The sequence below is a fragment of the Fistularia commersonii genome, chromosome 10 (assembly GCF_037954325.1).
Source record: "Fistularia commersonii isolate RoL2024-O1a breed Wild chromosome 10, RoL_Fcom_v1.0, whole genome shotgun sequence".
Lineage (NCBI taxonomy): Eukaryota > Metazoa > Chordata > Actinopteri > Syngnathiformes > Fistulariidae > Fistularia > Fistularia commersonii.
Genome location: NC_141293.1, coordinates 3998481 through 4020518, shown reverse-complemented (window position 1 = coordinate 4020518; position 22038 = coordinate 3998481). Strand labels below are relative to the sequence as shown.

At 40.1% G+C, this 22038-nt stretch overlaps 2 protein-coding genes across 2 annotated transcripts; one reads left to right on the top strand and one right to left on the bottom strand.

The window, feature by feature from the left end:
- Positions 1 to 549: 549 nt before the first annotated feature.
- On the bottom strand, positions 550 to 8512 carry LOC147230144 (uridylate-specific endoribonuclease C-like). The gene is made up of 7 exons (XM_086153336.1): positions 8377 to 8512; positions 5858 to 5957; positions 5132 to 5243; positions 4919 to 5040; positions 4394 to 4506; positions 2029 to 2182; positions 550 to 1396 (listed from the first exon to the last, which is right to left on the bottom strand). Exons 1-7 carry the CDS (start codon positions 8385 to 8387, stop codon positions 1136 to 1138), a joined length of 873 nt encoding a protein of 290 aa, XP_086009462.1. The 5' UTR covers positions 8388 to 8512; the 3' UTR covers positions 550 to 1135.
- A 3152-nt stretch (positions 8513 to 11664) lies between these two features.
- Positions 11665 to 21941, top strand: pak1ip1 (PAK1 interacting protein 1). The gene is made up of 10 exons (XM_086153334.1): positions 11665 to 11955; positions 12347 to 12509; positions 15178 to 15298; positions 15387 to 15461; positions 15550 to 15602; positions 15702 to 15847; positions 15926 to 16023; positions 19595 to 19694; positions 20333 to 20462; positions 21814 to 21941. Exons 1-10 carry the CDS (start codon positions 11884 to 11886, stop codon positions 21921 to 21923), a joined length of 1068 nt encoding a protein of 355 aa, XP_086009460.1. The 5' UTR covers positions 11665 to 11883; the 3' UTR covers positions 21924 to 21941.
- The last annotated feature ends 97 nt before the right edge of the window (positions 21942 to 22038 follow it).

Genomic DNA, 22038 nt, shown 5'->3' with positions numbered 1-22038 from the left:
CACCTGCTCGGTCGCCACTTCTTCAGGTAGTTGTCGCCAAAAAAAGTTTCATTTCTGCGGGTTGACATGAAGGGCTTGATTGATTGCGCATGCGCAGACGAGAGACGTTTGGTCTTTCGCCCCGAGTTGTGTCTGTCAGGCGGACGCGGCTAAATGGATGTTGTTGACGCAAGTAAAGAAAACAGTCATCACCTTTTAATATTTGGGCTTTTCTTAATTTTTTTTCTTCTTCCTCCTCAATGCTCTCCGGTCATGACTTGCATCCATTGTGCAGCGTTAGGCACAACCATTATTTATACACGATTAGGGTGTGCTTCCCTTTAATGTCATCTCAGCTTATCCTATCAGTGTGTTTCTGCTTTGTGACATCAGAGCTTCAGCTCCAGAACAATCCTTTCAGAATATTAAAATGTTCAGCAACTCAGCAGTCTCTCCTGGAATAAATGAATACGACTTGTAATAAGAATAGCACTGGCCTATGTCGGTTGGCTTTCAGATGATGCTGCAAACAGTGTGATGAGAAAAGTGAATCCTGCACGAGCTCCAAGCTTTTCTTGAGCACTTTATTATATTTTAAAGCACAGATATGTTTCACACCACATGAAAAACACAACTCTTTTACTTTGTATCGCTGATTCATAACACATCTGTGTAGATGGTATGTATGGTACAAACAGGAAATAAATGCTTAGCATCAAGAGTAGAAATACATTCATATTGATAACTTCTGTTTTTTGGCCACAGAATTCCAGAAGAGACTGATTCACGGACTACTTTTTCCAATATTACATGAAAAAAAATGTTTTTTCACATTAAGAATACCAAAAACTTTTGATTTTATTTCTAAATCAAGCTCTAAGCCTTGAGCAAAATCAGGTTGGTCTACAGGTCAGACCAAAATCAGTTCAAATAGTGCAAACCCAAAGTAAACAAATACTGCTTGTTATCGCTTTTAAATATGAGAAAATTAATATGACGCCATTATCATTTGCTAAAAATTATATCTTATAGCAGAAATGCACAAAGGATCCAATAAAGACATGTTTTAAGAAGTATATAAGTGCAAAGAAACCCTTGTTGAGTTTTAGGATAATACTGCATAGCAATTAAATTTAGCTCTAGTTGCGCCTTAAGTTTACAGGTCCCTGTTATTGCTGCTTATCAGTTTGGGGAAGGACGTGCCGATCGATCGCCCGTGCCGATAGACGACCAGTTCCAGCATGTACTCGTCCAATTTCACCACCACAGAGGTCATCTTCTCGGTGGACATGAGGAAGATGATGGTGAACAGAGCCACCTCGAACTCTGGACTCACGCCGATGAAGGAGCCGCCCACTGGTTTCACCAAACCCTTCCAGCTGAACTGCAGGTTGAGGACATGATCGTCTTCATCAGGCTGTAAAACAACCAGGGAACATATTAATCATGGACTTTTATTCCATACTAGCATTTTAGTTGAAAATAGGTCTGTGCAATGTATCAATACATTTTCGTAATAGCGTTTAGACCTCACTGAATATCACAAGTTATATCCTTACATCACTATATGATGAAACCCTTGAGAAAATGCCATGGAAAAAAGGCACCATTCCGAGAGTTTATCATCAAATGATTGAGAAATTGGAAATTTGAAACAAATCAATAAAACTAAACAGAAATTAACAATGGGAAAAAAAAAGCTGTATAAGTTATCAAAAAGACATAATAAAATCCTCTGTAAAACATTTTGGAAAAAAAAAAAAACTTGCCAGAAAGAAAACAAAAACTTAAAAATTAAGTATTAGAAAACAAGGAGCAAAACATTGTAAAAGAAATTAAAATGAGAAAATGTACTTGTTTGTAATTTCAGATTAGTGGTCCTGTACTATATATATCTATATATAGATATATATAAAGTATAAAAGTAATAAATCCCTCGTAAATCATTTAATTTCGGATTTCTTTCCATATCATCAGTCCTGGTTGAAGATGGGGTAAATGCGACAGAGATGCTAAAGGCTGTTCAGTGTTTCCACAGACTCTCCTTACCGTATCCTTGTTGGCTCTTGCTTTGTACCCCTTGTAGTCAATGTGACCGTGTTTCTCCTGCAGGTAGAACTGGATCCAGTTATGGAGACCCGTAATCTCTCGGTTGTACTTGGTTTCTCCCACAAACACGTGCTCAAATCCACAGGAATCCTCCCTGCGGAAAAATCAAGTCGGGGAGTTCAGATCTTTATGTTCAGCATCAATGTGTGAGCTCATTGGTCTCAGATTATAAAGTGGTTTTCCTATCACTCAAGAATAAAATAACTAATGAGGAGCGATAGTGATTGATGACTCAAGCCCGATAGTTCAATAAATTATAGATAATATATTCAATAAAATCCCAGGCTTTTATGTTTTTCAAAATTCTCAAGAATATTTGAACTTTAAAGACCTTTTCTGACAATGCAGGTAAAAGTTGCATCTTGTTTTCCCCTGTGATTGCTAACAGTAGATGTACCACAGAACTGACTGTATCATCCGATAAGGGAGTTCCATTTGTTCAATCTTAATGTTACAAAATCTTTTAAAAAAAAAGTAACTGTTAGGCTCCTAGGTTCAGTCTTCTACATTGTTTGTCTGCAGATAAACAGTCCTACAGACTTTCACATTTGCGTTGAAGCCAATTCCTTCCCATAACAACGATGCAGACCAGCAGTCCTGAGGGTCAATGGCAAACTGGGTCAGCACATCTTCCAAACCTGCACAGTCCCCTCCCGTGTTCTGGGGTAGGACATTACCACGTCTTTAACAAGATTTCTGTAGCCCTGTTGTATTTTTGTGTGTTTGATTTACAATGAGCAATGTCTTTATGTTGAAGTATATTGTTCCACAGTGTATTATTACTCTTCTTGACACGCACACATTTTAAAAACTGCAGTATATTTCAAGGTCGAACTAAATAAGCTCTTGTTATTGGCGTGGAGGGTAAATTTCCACCTTGAGACAGGAGGTTGGAGTTTTGTTTATATAAAACATGAGTACCCTAATAAGGCTGCAGACAATGAGAAAACTGACAAAAACTCTTAAATACTTGCTGATAATACTTTAAGGCATATTTTTATTGACTGCAAAGTTGGGTATAAGTTTATGAGTGGTACTGATACACTTACAATTCAAAATGTATTTTAGGTAGAAAATATAATTTCGACACAAACTGGTGGAATTATTAACATTTACTACTATTACCCTTAAAATACTCCTGTTTTGATAACAGCATATACAAAAGTGAACTTAAAGTGTTCTTCAACAGTAACTACCAGTATGCAGATTAGAAAATTCAGAAAAGCCATGCTTGTAATTTAAATTGTTGAAATTATGTACCATATTTTTCAGACTATAAGGCACACTTAAAATCCTTGAATTTTCTCAAAAATCATCCATGCACCTTATGATCCGGTGCACCTTATGTATGAATTCTTGTTGTCAGACATCTATCAAAATGTCTTAGTACAACTTTGGTAAACGACTAAGCCGCTCCGCTTGATTGATTGTCAGACCGTTCCCACCTGACACAGGGACGTTGTATTTAAGTCGGTCCTTGGTTGAATATGGGTTGCAACATTAGACGACGTTAGGTAACTAATTATTTAGTGCTGAAATACAACGTTGTCCCAGCCTCACACTAACTTCAGGTGTACGCTATTGCTGACAACCATAAACCAATCAGAGAACAGTACGCTTACCTCCGCCACTTTGGTAATAGCGGTATGTACTGTGCATCAACAGAATATTACTGAGGACCCCCCAAAATGGCATCCGCTAAGAGACATGCTTATGCAGCAGAATTTGAACTCAAGGCTATCAGTCACGCAGTAGATGATGGGAATAGAGCAGCCGCAAAAGAATTCAACATTAATGAATCAATGGTACTGAAGTGGAGGAAGCAAGAAGATGAACTGTGCCAAGTAAAGAAGACAAAACAGAGTTTCTGAGGGAACAAAGCAAAATTGAACTGTGGGTTATTGAACGAGTGAATAACTTGAAGAAAACTAGCTGTTTTGTGTTCTATATATACCGCGTTTTATGATGTGCCTAATAACACGGTGTGCCTTATGTATGAAAATAGACCCGTTCATTGATATTGCGCCTGATAATTCGCAAAATGCGGTATTTAGACGTCAATGTTTTTTTTTTTTTTAACGCAAGTGAAACTTGGACGTATGTCTCATTTAGAAGCTACCGTACATTGAAGCAAAATAAATGATTAGTTGAGAATAGGCTTTTTAAATTATTCCATCACAATTGCACTACAGGTTTTACGTGAATTCGGACCTTAAAATTCAAACTGGATCTGAAAGGAGCAAACTCTGGCTCTTCCTCCTACCTCCAGAGATCTATCAGTATGAAAGTGCGCCCTGACACTCACCCGCCACTCCTGTCCCGGTGGTACAGGCGGAACCAGATGTCGTAAAGCTGCTTCTTGAACTGAGTCGGATCAGATGGTGACAGTCGCTTCCTGACCAGATACTCATGAGCACACTAAGTGGGGAAAAAAATTGAAAATTTTATGAGAAAAAAAAACCAAATATGGTCAAAGAGGCAGTTAATAAAAAGGACACCATGTGTTATGGATAGCCTGATTATCATAACACAACTTCCTGCACATGACACAAATGATCTATCGGACGTTGCGAATAATCAGGAAAGAAACAGCTGAGTACTAAATGAGAACTCATCATGAATGTCATCTTCATTGTTTTAGTTTTGCTTATTCTATAAACACATCTTTATTTTATGGTCAACTTGATGCTTCACGGATGGAGTGAGGATAACTTCTTAGAAACTGTGCTTTCCATTTGATTACGTTTTTGTTGGAAACATATGGAAGGCCGGAGCAGGAGGTTCCTGTTGTGACTCTGCTCCATTTGTGCAGAGCCCACTGTCGGCTCACCTTCATGACGCTGGTCTCCAGAATGGCATTCAGAAAGAGCCTATTCTCTTGAAGCTCCTCCGACGTGACCGTCTCGGACACACCCGTGGACATCTCATAGTTGTCCAGCAGATTGATAAAATCTGCAATTTAACAAACAAAAAAAGCGAGTATCGTTTATAAATGTGTACTTGGTTGCAGACATTTGCATGTACCGAAAAAAATCTGACTTACGGGCGAAGGTCTCGATGCTCTTTAGTTTATCTTCATCAACATATGAGAAGAGAGGAGCCCTAGCTTTGTCTACAGCATAGTTACTGCCCTGAGCCACGTAACCTGCCCTCCCCTGGAAAACACACACAATCACACACTGCCATCAAAATGCTCGGCACAAGAAACAATACTTTTTTCACATGAAAAAAATTTAAAACATAAAAACATTGTTCTGTGAAATGAGCCATTTATTTATTCACAATATTCCTGGTTGTTCAATTGTTTCATTACCTTGATTCATTTACGGATTAATTTTGGTAGCAGCATTCTATTCTTTGATTTCCATAGCTGTTGTCAAGGTTAAAGCCTTTGGTTAAATTCATTTAGTCTATATGGTATATATTTATATCTATATGGAAATATATACACACACACACATACATATATGTAAGACTTTATTTGAAATGAGAAGAAATGTGTATTAGTTTTTTTGTTGATGTGAGAAAACTCAACCAAATTATCTGGAAATTTTCCAACAATAATTTCAAAATCAAGATTTGCGATTGTCTGAATATTTGTAAATTAGATATATATCAGCATGAAATATCCTAAAAAAAATGACCTGTGCAGATTTATGCAAAGATTTCTCAAAAATTCCACTTGTAGTAATTAAATATTTAGAAGGTCAGATGTGTGAGATGTAATTCTCCCCCCCTGTGTCATTTGAATGTGACAAGAGAATCTGACCTGGAGGGAGATGGTGTAATCTCTCCCCGGCCGTAGACGGTTGGTGTCCAGACGCCAGAGCTGGTTGAGTGTGTCGCTGAGATCCTGGTCGACTCCTTGGCTGGGAGAAAAAACAGATTGTTCATGCGGCACATAAGAAATGTTTAAAAAAAACCATACAGAGATTCATGTGGATCACAAAAAGTAATCTGAGTAGGTTTCTACAATGTCGTTGATTGGAAGACCCTATTGTAGCAAATTCTATGCTTTTTGTGCAGGAGTCAGTTTTCATCCTTTGTACAATATCCAAACACAGACAATCTGGAGTCGGCGACAGTGGGGTGGAATTACACATCTTACAGAAACTATTGTTTGATATCATGCTTTCTGGCCACCGGCGCCCTGTAATTATACGCAGGTCTTTGTCTGTGGTAGGCATCCAGTATGTGAATGGCTGACTTTGCTGGCTTCCCAGCAGCTGCAGCTGTGCAGTATTACTAGGATACATGTAACATTGTCAAGTTGTAGCTTTTTTTCCTCATGGGATTGACCTATTACAATGGCATGCTCTATTTCATTTGGCAGATGGTGATAGAGCAACAACACCATGCTACTAATCAGACCCTGAAAATAAAGGCGCAAAAATAAATGTTAAAAATGACCTAAAACAGCAAAAAGGTCACTCGAGAATCAGCACAAAAAAGACAGAAAATAATTATGTAAAAAAAAATCAACATTAAAACATCCATTAGGAAATTGTGGTGATGCATGAGACCTTTGTGCATGTGCGTGTGTGTGTGTGTTTGTATGTAGCTGTGTACCTGTGATGCTAACACGTGTGCAAAAAGTTTTGTATATATATTTTTTAATCTAACAATATGAAGTTTCTCAGCCACACACTTTTTATAAGGCAGAATCCCCCTTTTGATTATGCAAATTTATAAATGGTTGTAAACACTCCTTAAACAGATACACAAAATAATGCAATTCTAAAAATAATCTTAACATAGCATCCAAAAGCAACACAATGAAATGCACAAATATGTAATTTGTCAAAACTGTATCATCAACTCCAATACCATAAATGGTCCGTATAATTCTCTACTTTTAATTGAGGAATATTTTAAATTTTTACTTAAATTCAACAAAAGTATTACTAGATTTGAGTAAGATATCTGTCTAGTACTGATCTTTATATTTGAGTTTGTTTAAAAATAAAGAGCAGAGTCTTTACGTACATTTTCGTAGTAAGTTGCATGAGCATAAAAATGAAAAGATCAATACACCACTGTGTTTGGTATATTGGTGTATAGGCAGTCAAATATCTTGCAGTGATTGATTGTTGTCTTATAGCTTTACAGAGGATTTTATATGCACACACATTATTGATGTCATTTCACTATATCAAGATGCTTTATTTTCATTGCAACCTGTGCAACACGACAGAACTGAATTAGAGAGGAAACTAGGCTGGGGAATACCAGTAAAAATAAACCAAAAAACAAAACAGACACAATAGAAAGACCAAGACTGACCTAAAATTTAGAACTGAAATAAAATCAAAATAAACACGGATATTGCACAATAAGATGGGGGGAAGTTGCGGCAGCAGCATGAGGACACAGACGTGTGTGTTGTACACACACGTCTCAGAGAAAATAAAAAATGAAAACAGTCACATTGGGCAGTGCTGTATGTATGTATTCACAGAGTAATCATTTTTACAAATTCCCATTTAATTCCGTTTTGACTGACTTAGTACTCCAGTCTCACCTGTTAACAACCTCAATTTCAAGATTGTGTGTCATGCGATTAAAAACTAATCTGTGAAGGTTCTCCTGCTGTTTATAAACCAAAAATGCAAGTTTAAGCTCCATCACAGCGCAAGTGCATGAAACATCTGACACTGGGAGTCATCAGGCGGCGCTTTGTTCAAAAAAATATGACTCATTGGTGTGTGACTGGACTAATTTACACATCGCAACGGTGGCAGAAGTAGGAATCCATTGGCATCCCGTTCAGTTCTGTATTTGGATGTTTTTTTGAACAACTTTCAAACGTTGAGTTCTAGCTAATTTGTTTTAGCGGGTCGGTACTTCCCAGAACGTCGGGCTTTGCGGAGGAAGGAGCGAACAGTGGCCGCTTCTGTTTTGCATTTATCTTTGGCACAGAGAGCAGAGCCACAAGGGGGAGGAGGCCGCCGAATCAGGGTCCGGATGCGGGGCCCGTTACAAAACAAAACAAAAAAAAACACGCAACAAATCCACGCCGATGCGTGATACAGGTGCGCGCGCGCGCGTAGAACGACGCGCGAGACGTTTAAGCCCTTTATTTCAGAGTTTCGTCGACGAAATACGTGGAAAAAAACTTTTTTTTCCACGGACTCCACAGCGAGGAGACCCCCGTGGGGTGTCAAATTACTGCGCAATAACAAACAGAAAGAAAGTGTAACACTTATTAGAAAAAATAAACGCTTACATTGACTGAATTAAGCTACTTTAAAATAGTTTATTTTCGCCTGTCGTGTTTCAGTGGCTTACCTTCTGGCCATGACTTTAGCGAGTTTGTGTCGGTGGGAGAAAAAAAAATTAATTAAAAAAAAAAGTCAAAGCTCTCCAAGTTCTCCTCGCATCTTCCGCGGATGTTACCCAGATGCAGCCGCGGAACCCGAGCCGAAAATCGTGACGCAGAAGGGAGAGCAGCCAATTAAGAGGCGAGAATGAAGCACGCGCCCACCACCCATCAATCAACATGCCGGATATGGGTCCGGGGCGGTCCGGTCCCCTCAAGTACGACTGAACTACTACAACATCTCGTATTCACACCTTTAATACTCCTCCTCTTCCTGCTACTACTACTAGTACAGCTACTACTGCTTGTACTACTACTACTATTACTAGTACTGCACCTACTACTACTACTACTGCTTCTGCTACTGTTACTATTACTCCTACTACGACTGGTAGTGCTACTATTACCCAAACTGCTACTACTGCTGCTACTACTACTAGTGCTACTAATACTACTGCTCTACTACTACTACTGCTACTGCTACTACTACTACGACTACTACCAGTACAGCTACTACTGCTAGTACTACTACTACTGGTAGTACTACTATTACTCATACTGCTACTACTGCTACTACTACTACTACCCCTACTACTACTATTGCTACTGCTACTACTACTACTACTACTACCATTGCTACTGCTACTACTACTACTACGAATATTACTAGTACAGCTACTACTACTAGTACTACTACTACTACTACTACTACTACTACTACTACTACTACTACTACTCATACTGCTACCACTGCTGCTGCTGCTGCTACCACTACTACCACTACTGGTAGTACTACTATTACTCATACTGCTACTATTACTGCTTCTACTACTACCACCCCTACTCTTGCTAATGCTACCACTACTACTACTACTACTGCTACTGCTACTGCTACACCATTCATCATACACTCATAGTCGTTGCTGCTGTAAGCAGCTGTTATCTTCTGCTAGTTTCCATTTTGTTACATAAGGGTGTTTATGTTATTTATCTTCTTTTTCTTTGGGCTTTTCCCTTCAGGGGGTCTCCACAGTGAATCCACCTTCTCAATCTAACCCTATTCTCTGTATCCTCTTCTCTCACACCAACCAACTTCATATCCTCTCTCATTACGTCCATAAATCTTCTCTTCGGTCCGATTCCTGCATTCGTTTACCAAAATGTTCACTATACCTCCTCTGTACATGACCCAACCATCTCAGTCTGGCTTCTCTGATTTTCTCTCCAAAACAAATACTATGTGCTGTCCCTCTGAGGGACCCATTCCTGATCCTATCCATCCTGGTCACTCCCAAAAATAACCTCAACATCTTCATCTCTGCAACTTTCAGCTCTGCCTCCTGTCTTTTGGCCATTGTAACAGTTTCTAGGCCATACAGCATCCCTGGTCTCACCACTGTCTTGTACACCTTTCCTTTTCTTCTGGCTGATAGTCTTCTATTGCATAGTAAGTGTTTATATTATTTCTATTTTCTATTTATTTTTGTATGCCAGTGTTTTGACTTGCAACATTTATTACTGAACTGGTTCTACTGCATCCTTGTTATATGCTGAGTGCTAGTGATTGCCCATATTCAGGGACATGTTTGTAAAACAATTGATTTTAAGGTTATTTAAACCGAGAATGACCAAGGACACACTGAGCCAAATGATTTCCCATTTGCCATTTTGCCATGACGAAAAATACAACAAAATAAAATGCACAGAGAACTGAGAAGACAGAACTGACATCTTTGACTTCTTCATCACACATCTCATGTGAAAAAATAACGCGGGATCAAGCTTTCACATCATCGATTCAGGAAAGTCTGTTCATTTCTTAAAGATTTTGAAACAACTCACAGATGTACTGAGATGTTTTGGGGATATATGATACATTTGGATATGATATGTGGAGAGGCAGATATTGTGGAGACGTAAAAATTAGGTGTGATCACTTTTCTAAGGCATTATGAGGGTAAGAAAACAGATTGCCCAAGGTGAGGCAAGAGTAAAGATTATGAATTGTGGAATATTTACATTTAACAGGCCAATACACCATGTAAAATCAATACTGGAGAGCAAGAGGAACCCCTTATCCCTGAAAGTGACCAATTGAACCATGGCAGCCTCATTCATCCGAGAGGATCAGAAAAAGCCTAACCATAGTCAAGCCTGGACAGCTAGCTATGGCCTGAGATTGGAAAGTGTTGGTTAACATTAGCCAGCTACTAATTTGCTGAAAGAAATCGCATCTACTACCCTAAGGCCAGATTTGGTAAGTTGGTCCCCATCACTGAAGTCTGTATACATCATAGAACTTACTATTCCCTGGGAGAATGCGGTAGAAGAGGCCTATGAGTGCAAGAAAGTGCGATACACTTAGCTTGCAAGTAGAGGATTTGTGTTTTCCTCCATCATCATGCCGCTCAAAGACCTCGATATTCAAGGACAGGCTCTTCGGCAGACCGTTAGATCCATCTAAAAACAGATGGTAAACAGAAGGACCCCTGCTGGATTCACAGTGCTGACCAACTCAATAACTAACATTGTAATGATCGGGCATGGGACACAAGCTCAGACCTGATCAACCTGCAGCCGGCCACCTTTGGGGAGAATGTATCGTGTTAAATGGCTTAAACATCCTTTCAATCTAAGGCACACTACTGATGACGTGTCCCAAAATATGTATCTTTTCTGATAGTTTCTCATATTGCTCTCAATATATAGCTCATGTAAGTGGCCACCATCTATTCGCACAATGGACACTTCTACATCTCGCTCTGTGTTTCTATGATTCAGAACATTATTTTTTTATCATTAACCACACTTTTGAGTCATACAGGAAACCAGAGATTTTAGTTGTTCACGCTGAAGAAATCAGAGGATGGAATAAGGAAGTACAGTTGCTTCAATTGATGATGAATTAAAACAAGGGCAAATACAATTAAAAAAAAAACAAAACATGACAATAAGGAATATTAATTCAAATTCATAACATCACAACATAGGGTTACATGTTAAAAATCCATCAACAAAAATATTCAGATTGCAGCACTGAATTGAGAGCCGTACAGCCATGAAATTTTCTTCCGGGAGGAATAAACCTCTCGTCAGCTGTTTTAATATCAGTGGGATCTCGTATTACTTTTAATCTTAATGTATTTTTTATAAGCTGAGCAAGATAAGAACGTGTTTCCTGTTATTGACGGTAGATGGCGGTAATAAAAACATTTGACTGCGACCCTACGCTTTTTTCAACGTAGAAGATACGCATTGCGCATGCGTGGTGCCCGTCCACGTTGTTTTGATTTTGGAAATGCGTGTGTGGCTCCGTGATTCAAAAACGTGCGCGATTAATTAAAGTTAACCGTGCAGTTTATGTTTTTCGTTTCCTCTGCATTTAATATTTAGGCTAACTTGTCAGGCGTGTGTTTGGGGGAAAAAAAGAAAAAGGGATCGATCGATTTGAGCTAACTTAGCTACAAAAAGTTAGCATGGCACTGGAGTTGATAGCTGGGAGTTACGAACAAGTTGCGTTTGGATACCGGGTAAAAACCGAGGAAAAGGTAAGTAGACATAAAATGCATTGTTTTCATGTGTAGTAAAAACTGTGGAACTGTTAAATATCCGCGCTGTTGTAAAGTGTGATGTGTGTTGGAAGGCTATGGTCCCTGACTATAACCTGTGGGCTAATTAGAATAGAGCAGATGTGCCTTTAATTGTCAGCAGAAAGTGAACAGTGTATAGAAAGGTAGCTATAAATATTATATGTTAAACACAGAAGCGCACAAAAATGTCAGAAAATAAAAATAAATATAACACTATTGTGCAAAGAAGTGGAAACTAGTAATAGACAACACAACTGGATGGATGTGTGAATGAGGTGAAAGGTAGGATCAAGAATTCAATGTTATATGGGATGACCAAGTATCTTCTGATGGTTTGCCGGTCATGCAGGAATGGAAGGCCGAGGCAGACTTCACACATCACGCACACACCGCCTCCATATCCGCCGTGGCTGCCAGTGAGAGGTTTGTTGTCACAGGCAGCAAAGATGAGACCATTCAGCTGTACGACATGAAGAAGAAGATCGAACACGGGGCCTTGCTGCATCACGACGGTGAGCAATTTCATGTCAGAGTTTAACAAAATAAAGTAATATACATCAGTATACATGTAAACAGGGTTGTTCTGGGGCAACATATGGCCTAACTTGATGTCAAGTAACCAGTAAAATCATTGCGTACTTATCTAGAAGCAATACGAAGTGAAAATTTTTCCTTTGTTTTAGTGTAAAGGAGAACAGAAAAATGATAAAAGTGTAAATATGTAATGAACCGTTCCTTTTAAAAATTCATGACAAACAATCTGAGATTCATGAAGAAAAGTAACGCTACGCCTCAGTTCTTTTGTCTCAGTTCTCCGTGCATTTTGTTGTATTTTTCATCTTGTTGCATCTTATTAACCTCAACAAACAAATAAGAAGTGGTCAATTTTTCTTGGAAAAGCCCGCACTCCATGTCCACTTTTCCCTTTTTTGAGAATGACATCTTGCTGATGAGGGTGTCGGGGTCAACGTAAAAAAAGCTGGTATATTTCTAACAATAAGACAAAATTGTATTTACAGACTCGGAATATTTGTAAATATCTGTAAATATGTATTTACAGACATTACTGGCATCTGCTGTAAGTTACATAATGTTGAACCATGTTGCAAACACAGGCTAAAACAGTGCACCTGTAGCAGACAATATAACAACTGCATTTTTATTGAAAAGAAGTACCGTATTTTCTGCATTGTCAGGCGCACCAAAAGGCTTTAAGGTTCTCAAAAACCAACAGTGCGCCTTATAACCCGGTGCGCGTCATATATTGATCAATATTGAGCCGCAAGAGGACTCGCAACCACGGGAAGCAACCGCTGACTCAATGTTTTCATGTAGAAGAAGTAGCGTGCGGTGCATGCTGGGATATATGACTCCGTGAAGCGTGCATTTTCGTTTCCATTTATGTGTGTGTGTGTGTGTTTGCGCATGCCAGTGTATTTAAAGACCCCAAAACGGCTCATTTAAAAAGATACTCTTACGACAAAGAGTTAAAACTTAAGGCTAGCGGTCACGCAGTAGAACATGGGAACAGAGTAGCAGCGAGAGAATTCAACATTAATGAATCAATGGTACGGAAGTGGAGGAAACAACAAGATAACCTGCGGCAAGTAAAGATGACTAATCAGAGTTTTCGAGGGAACAAAGCGAGATGGCTACAGTTAGAGGACAAACTTGAACAGAGGGTTGTTGAACAGAGAGCAGGAAATAGAAGCATCTCTACAGTCACTATCCCAATGAAGGCAACAGCGCTAGCTAGCGACATGAACATCAATTAATTTAGAGGCGGTCCTTTTTGGTGCTTCCGTTTTATGAAAAGCTTTGAATGGTGACAAATTGAGTTGGAAAAACAGTGTTTTCAACGAAGGCGGTGCAAATACCGGTAAGAGCTACCGGTACGTACCATACCGTATTTTGAATACACTGACTTGTTTTGGGGGTGAACGCAGTTGTCAGAATGTTGGTTTGTATTCTATTAATAAAGTTTGACTGACTTATCTGACTGTTTTGTTAACATTACCTTTAGCGCAGCTCCATTTAGTGGATGCTTAACGCAACCCCAGCTACTACTGTAGCTTCTATAATATGCGCCTTATATAGGATTTTTTTTTTAAATAGGCCATTCATTGAAGGTGCGCCTTATAGTGTGAAAAATACGGTAGTTCATAATTTATAATTTTTTTTTCAAATTGTAGATTTATTCCAAGGGCCGGATTGGACCACCCGGTGGGCCAGTACCGGCCCGCGGGCCATACGTTTGACATCCCTGATATAAAGTAAACATTTTCAGAGTCACATAAAATTCAACTTGATTTGACCCGGAAAAAAGGAAAAATCAATTCAGGACTTAAATTTGATAAAGGAATCGGTTTACAAGGTTAATCTCACAGTTTGATGAGATCAAAGTGGCAGAAGTAAATAGTCGCTTCAATGCAAAGACCAATCAATCTACGCTCGTCCTTAAAACACAGAAAACATCAATGTCCGGATCCAGCGTGAAGTCCTGGCACGTTGTGTTTGTTTTTAACATTTTGAGCTCCTTTTTTTGTGCATTTGCAACTGGTCACTTTTTTTTTGCTTTTTTGGGCGCACACAGCACAGAACAGGAGATATGAAGTGCAGTGAACAAACCCTCAAGAGACACCATGGAAAAATATTTAACAGGGATGATAAGAAAGGCGGTGAGAGACGGAGACAAACAGAAGTAATCCAAAAGCTAAGATGAGGAAATATGACGAAGCGTATATAGAGCTTGGCTTCACTGTGACTACGGTGGGAGATGAGGCAAGGCCAGTGTGTTTATGGTGTCTTAGACACAGTAATATAATAATATAATATAATGTAATAATAATGTAATATATAAGCTGATACACTGATGAGCCATTTGAACTTTTTCTGCAAAAACGTGCCGAACATTGCCAACAATGGTCCCCCTTTACTGAAAGCTACTTCGGTAAACCACCTTTTTCTTTTATGTTAATAAGGATACAGTGTTATGCAGAGGTGTATAACAATTCTTTGGACAAATTATTTTGGGGCGGGGCGGGGTACCAGAAAATAACTGACTCATAACATTGTCGAGAAGAAATGTCTGATTTAATGATGAATATAAAATCACATTGCGCCACGATGTGATAAGCGCGCTTTTGAATTTAAATTTGAAAGCCGTGATGATTTGCGCAGGCACCATCACCTGTTTGGAGTTTTACGGGACGTCTCATCTGCTGAGCGGCGGGGAAGACGGGCTGTTGTGCGTCTGGAGCACCAAGAAGTGGGAGTGTCTCAAGTCCATCAAAGCTCACCAGTAAGTCCACGCAGAGGAAGATGTTTCGTTTTCTTGTAAATTTCAACTTCCGGAGTCTTCACGTGATTCTTTCTAATGTGTTATTCAGAGGTCACGTCACATCTCTGTCCGTTCACCCTTCTGGCAAACTGGCGCTCTCGGTCGGTACGGATAAAACCCTCAGGTACGATAAAAAAACACCCCCGCCGATGTGTTTGAGGGTGAGGATTCGCATTGACGTTCTCAAATAACATCGCCGTTGTTTTTTTAAGAACGTGGAATCTAATAAACGGGAGATCGGCCTTCATCAAAAACATAAAACAGAGTAAGTGCCATCCCGATTTATGTTCTTTTGTTAAACTTGTCTGATGTAAACAATCAGCTGATTTTATTGGTGCAAGAAATGTTGATGTATTCGCGACAGATGCGCACATCGTCCGATGGTCCCCGGAGGGCGATAAATACGTGGTGGCGATCAGCGACCGAGTGAACGTCTACAATCTGGAGACCGCGTCCCTCACGGCGACCGCCACGAACCCCAAGAGAATCTCCTCGCTGAAGTTTTTGAACGTGAGTGCCGAGGAGGCGGCCGGCGTTTCGGATCACGCCGTCGCCGTTCGACGTCGAACGCGCCTTTTTGTCTTTCAGAACTCCATCCTGGCAGTGGCCGGAGACGACGAGACGGTGAGGCTGTACGACACGGACAAGGAGAACTGGATGTGCGAATTCAAAGCTCATGAAACCAGGTAATTCGGATTACGGCCCACGGCAGCGTTTTATGTACCGCGCCACACATTTATGTGAATAATTTCATTATATACCGTATTTTCCAGACCATATAGCGCACCGGGGTATAAGCTACAAACCACTAAATTTTAAAAGAAAAAAATATTTTTACATATCCAGGACTGTCTCAGAAAATGAGAATAGTGTGATAAAGTTTTTTAAAAAAACTAAAATGACTTTTTCATGATATTCTAATATTTTGAGTTAGGATTTTTGAGTTTTCTTAAGATGTAAGCCATCATCAGCAATATGAAACTAATAAAAGGCTTGCGATATTTCAGTTGCTTTGTAATGAATCCAGAATGTATGACATTTTTGTTTTTGTAATTGCATTACAGACGATAAAGAACTTTATCACAATTATTCTAATTTCCCGAGACAGTCCCGTATAATAAGCTGCATTTGACACCTAGTGAAATGAGATGCGTACACAGAAAGATTTCGTAAATGGTTATTTATTGAAGTCGCTATGGAGTATAAGCCGCACCAGCCAAAATAATGCATAATGATTAAGAAGAAAACATTTCTTGGATAAAATCAGAGACCAAGAATAGACATTTCACGTTGAAAGGCAAATTATAGGGTAATGTCTGAGCGGACGTGCCCATCAATGACGATTTGCTGGTTAGACCTTTGTTAAAACATTTTTTGTCCAATCACTGATAGAGAGACGGTTGCGTAGCTTGAAGCGGTAACACCGAGAAGGTAAAGTCATATATATATTCATCGCCATGGCAACAACCTGGGTGTGGAGACGTAACTGCACAGTTGCCAAGCCTCTCCAAGCATCACTTTGTCTAAACACCCATTTGGGAACTCCAGCTGTGCCCATTTAGCTTTTAGCCCGCGATTAGCTTTTTTTTGTTTTCTTCAATGCAGCGAGTATCCGGGTGTCAGAACTTTCTTTCTGCCGCTCGATTACCGTTTTTGGTTGCATATTCGACTACTCGTAGCTTGTAATCTGCTGAATATGTTTTTTTCCTTTTGGGGGTATTTGTGTTCAGTCTTTCTCTGAAGATGTTTAAATTTTTCTTCTCTTTAAATTTTTAAATCTATAAGTCGCACCTGAGTATAAGTCGCAGGACCAGCTAAACCATGAAAAAAAAATTGCGAGTTATAGTTCAAAAAATACGGGAGCACAGCAGTAAAGCTGCGTTATTCATCCTCCTTTTTTTGCAGTGAAACAACTGTTCTTTTATAGCAGGGGTCCCCAAACTTTTTTCCTGCGAGGGCCAAATAACTTTTCCCTTCTCTGACGCGTGGCCGGGCCTGTTTGTAACAAAAAGTGTTACGATCGCAGAGGTGTCTAAACGTAAACATTTATTATTTTCCAGAAAGCCACAAATAACCAATATGGGATCTTGACAGGAAAAAAAAATCAGAAAATAAATATTAATATCTCTTGACAGATGAGACAAACAGCCTTTTCTAGGTACGGTACACCCTTGTTTTTGGCGGGGGTTACGTTACAAAAAGAACCCGTGATAGGCAAAATCTGTGAAGTCGAAACCTTTTTTTTTTTTGTACAATTATTATACAATTAAATACCCTATTATACATTGCTGCTGTCGTCCTTAGGTTTTTTTCTTCCTTCTTTATGGAACGGACGGAAGATTCATTAATTCCGTAATGCCGACCTACAGCCGCATAGCTCTTAACTTCCCTCAGCATGTCCAGAAGATTAACTTTATTTGCGATAGATAGCATCTTCCGCTGCCTTTTGGGCCCTGCCGCAGGTGCTTTTATCGGTCCAGAGCGTTTTGTCAACATTATGGGTTTTAAAGAAACTTGAAATTTGCAAGAGAATTTGCACGTACGTCATGTAAATTTGGAAAGCTGTTTTACGTACGTGTACATATTAAACTGCAACGTTATTGACGCGCAGGTAGAGAAGACGCGGAGTGAATTTTTTAGCCAATCAGAATGCAGAACACAATGCACCATGCAAATCCGTGACGTAGCAAAACCGTGAAAAGTAAACCGCGTTATAGCGAGGGATCACTGGAATCGTTTGTCCACTGGTGGTTAAATACCCTGCGTTCTGGATCTATTTTTCTCTTACCTAATCTTTTCGCCATTATTTTGTGTCATTTAACAGGGGTGTGTCTAGGATTTTTTTTTTTTTTTTTAAGGGAGGGGTTTTCGATAAGGCACAGACTGCAGAAGGGTAGAATAGACTGTTACGTTCTACGCATGTACAAGTGGACAGAATGGAAAAAAAAAAAAAATCACAATGCATCTCTGGTATTGTTCAAGAGCCGGGCAAAATATGGAGGCGGGCCATAGTTGAAGAGCCTCAGAAAATCTCCATCACACGCCTTTTCAGTCTCTCTGTCGGAGTCGCTCGCGCCATTTCACGTTCACCTCTAGGCAAAGTTACATCCGAAACTGTGCTTCTCCTCACGCAGCAGTCCAGCCTTTCCAAATCCGTCGGTAATGTTGGATTCATTCCCAATCCAAGCATTTAAAGCCTGCCGCTTTAAATGCACGATTCACGCTGACGTCTAGTGGCTGCAAAAACTTAGTTGTTAAAAAATATTTTACGTGTTGTAATGCACCCCAGAAAAAAATCAACTATTTTTCTTCTTTGCGTTGACCTCTTGCATCTCTCGTTTTTGCACTTCCCCGTGATGGCTGTTAGCGAAGAAAAACCCATAGAGCCGCATCAATGTATAAGCCGCAGGGATCAAACCGTGGGAAAAAAGTAGCAGTTTATAGTCCGGAAATGACGGTAATTTAATCTGCAGTATTAATTTCACGTTTTTTTTTTTTTCACCCAACTCTGGACTAGACATCGATGTACTCTGCTTACACCGATCAGCCGTAATATTATGACAAAATGCATGACAAGGCGGGGGGGGGTCCCCCCTTTTTCCACCATAATTTTACCATCATTTCCAGACTAAAAGTCACAACTTTTTTCCCACATGCTTTGAACACTGTGGCTCATTTTTGAATTTTTTTTTTTTTTTTTTTTTTTGGGGGGGGCTAACGAAAACATTTCGCCTCGTCACATTGGACCAATAAAATGACCGTGAAATTCTGAGGCCGTTCAATTCCGACGCCGAAGAAGACGACTTTAACTGTTTTAGTGCGCAGGAGGAAGACCAAGACAAAGCGGGGATAGAAAATGGATGGATAGATAGACTTTTCCTCGTCTTATTTATTATCAATCTTTTTCATCAGCCGCGTTACAGGCACTGCTCGGAAAAAAAGCGTTTCCAGTACGTATTTGTTGATATTACCGGTATGTATTTAATTAAAGGTTTTAAAAAATGTTTGTGTGTAACCATCTCATGCTACAACATGGACACCTGCAGCTTATCAACAAGTGCGACCTATATATGGACATATATATTTATTTTTAGCTGGTGCGGCTTATATTCAGGTGCACTCAATAGCCCGGAAATGATGGTATGAGTTATATAGGCATGAGCTTCAGAGCTTCAAAAATGTTCTGAAATATCTTCCACATGTTCTCATAGGCGAAAAGAAATTTTTTTTTTTTTTCTCTGAAATTGTGCTCTTCAGGGTGAAAGCGGTCGACAGTTTCCTGATGGAGGATTTCTGCGTGCTGGTGACAGCGTCCAACGACGGCTTTATTAAATTATGGAAGCTCCATCTAAAAGAGGCAAGTCGCCAGAGTAGCACGTAAAGCAGGGCTGGGCAAGCTTTTTGGCTCAGGGGCCGCATTGACTTTTAAAATTCGACAGACGGGCCGGGTCCCTACAAGATATGATACATATAAAACAAAAAAAAACAAAAAAAAAGCATTTGTTAACAGCCCATTTCAGACTCGTCTGACATTTGCTTTGAAAATAAAACCGGCTTGGTTTTGAAGGTTCTGACATTTGCTTGCATTTCGCGCACAAACCGTATTTTCCCTTGCAGCTTCACGTCCAGCTCAATCACGAGTGTCAGTATGTCCACAGAGAAGGCTAAATCACAAAGCCAATCAGTGTCATGCAGCTCAGGAAAATAGCTCATAAATGAAATAATCTCCTTTTTGAGTTCCCACATTCATTCATCTAATCACTCAATCATTCACATCAAGTATGAACTTTGTTCCGATCTTTGGCGGGCCGAATGAAAAAGACCAACGGGCCGAATTTGGCCCGCGGGCCGTAGTTTGCCCACCCCTGACGTAAAGGTTTCCGTGACACTCCAGTCACGTGATCTTTGACAAGTGATCGAAATTATACTTCCGCCCTGTCGGGGAAAAGGCGGCGACGTACCGACTAATGACCGAGGCCGTCTGCTTTCCCGCAGGAAGTGGAACGTCCCACTCTGCTGGGGGAAGTGAACACCACGGCGAGACTAACATGTCTGGCTGTATGGAAGCCGTCGTCCGGGACGCTCACCGGCGAGGAACCGGCAGCCCAGGCAGCGACATCTGAAGGTCCGGTCCACAAACACTGATTTGTACCTGCCCCAATTACTGTGATGCACAAACGGGCTGGTCCTCTTGGTTTATGTTAAGTACCGTATTTCCCGCACTATAAGCGCACATGGGATTATAAGGCGCACCTTCAATGAATGGCCTATTTAAAAAAAAAAAAAAAAAATCATATATAAGGCACACCGCATTATAAGGCGCATAGAATAGAAGCCACAGTAGTGGCTGGGGTTGCGTTATGCATCCACTAAATGGAGCTGCGCTAAAGGGAATGTCAACAAAACAGTCAGATAAGTCAGTCAAACTTTATTGATAGAATACAAACCAATGTTCTGACAACTCCGTTCACTCCAAAAACAAGTTAGTGCATTAACAATACAGTACCGTACGTACCGGTAGCTCTTACCGGTATTTGCGTCGCCTTTGTTGAAAACACTGTTTTTCCAACTCAATTTGTCACAGTTCAAAGCGTTTCATAAAATGAAAGCACCAAAAAGGACCGCCTCTAAATTCATTGATGTTCATATCACTAGCTAGCGCTGTTGCCTTCGTTGGAATAGTGACTGTAGAGACGCTTCAACTTGCTGCTCTATGTTCGACAACCCACTGTTCAAATTTGTCCTCTAACTGTTGCCATCTCACTTTGTTCCCTCGAAAACTCTTGTTTAGTCTTATTTACTTGCCGCAGGTCATCTTGTTGTTTCCTCCACCTCCCCACCATTGATTCATTCATGTCGAATTCTCTCGCATCTGCTCTGTTCCCATGTTCTACTGCGTGACCGCTAGCCTTGAGTTTTAACTCTGCGTCGTAAGCATGCACACACACACACACACACACAAATGGAGACGAAAATGCACGCTTCACGCAGTCATCTATCCTAGCATGCACCGCGCGCTACTTCTTCTACGGGAGAAAATGGAGTCGGCGGCTGCTTCCCGTAGTTGCAAGACCTCTTGCGGCTCAATATTGATCCATATATAAGGCGCACCAGGTTATAAGGCGCACTGTTGGTTTTTGAGAACCTTAAAGCCTTATGGTGCGCCTTATAGTGCAGAAAATACGGTACTCCTTTTAAATAAAAAGTTGTTATATTGTCCGCTACAGGTGGACTGTTTAGGTCTGTGATAGCAACATGGCACATTGCACTGCGTGCTATTTCTTCTACGGGAGAAAATTGAGTTGGCGGCTGCTTCCCGTAGTTACGAGACCAATATTGATCCATATATAAGCCGTACTGTCAGTTTTAGAGAGGATTAAAGGCTTTTAGGTGCATCTTATAGTGCGGAAAATACGGTAGTAAAGAGAGGAGCGTGCATGACTCTTAGCCTACTCCATGCTCCTCTCTGTCTGCAGAAGTCGCTCAGGAGCTGTCCAAGACAAAGCGAGTCAGAATCACGACCGAGGAGGTAGTTCTGGAGGATGAAAGCAAACCCAAGAAGAAGAAGAAGGGCGGCGGGAAATAAAGGAGCAAATCAAGAAGAGTATTGTCGTTCCTTGACATTCATTTATTTACGGTTGAATACAAACCATGGAATCCAGCTTGGTGAGTTTTCAGAGGTGCTTATATTTAAAAGGAAA

Coding starts and splice junctions, on each gene's coding strand:
- LOC147230144 (XM_086153336.1), bottom strand. Junction 5,041..5,131: donor GAGCATCGAGACCTTCGCCC/GTAAGTCAGATT, acceptor GTTAAATTGCAG/ATTTTATCAATCTGCTGGAC. Junction 2,183..4,393: donor CACCGGGACAGGAGTGGCGG/GTGAGTGTCAGG, acceptor ATTTTTCCGCAG/GGAGGATTCCTGTGGATTTG.
- pak1ip1 (XM_086153334.1), top strand. CDS start 11,884: ATGGCACTGGAGTTGATAGCTGGGAGTTACGAACAAGTTGCGTTTGGA. Junction 12,510..15,177: donor GGCCTTGCTGCATCACGACG/GTGAGCAATTTC, acceptor TGATTTGCGCAG/GCACCATCACCTGTTTGGAG. Junction 16,024..19,594: donor TTCAAAGCTCATGAAACCAG/GTAATTCGGATT, acceptor TGTGCTCTTCAG/GGTGAAAGCGGTCGACAGTT.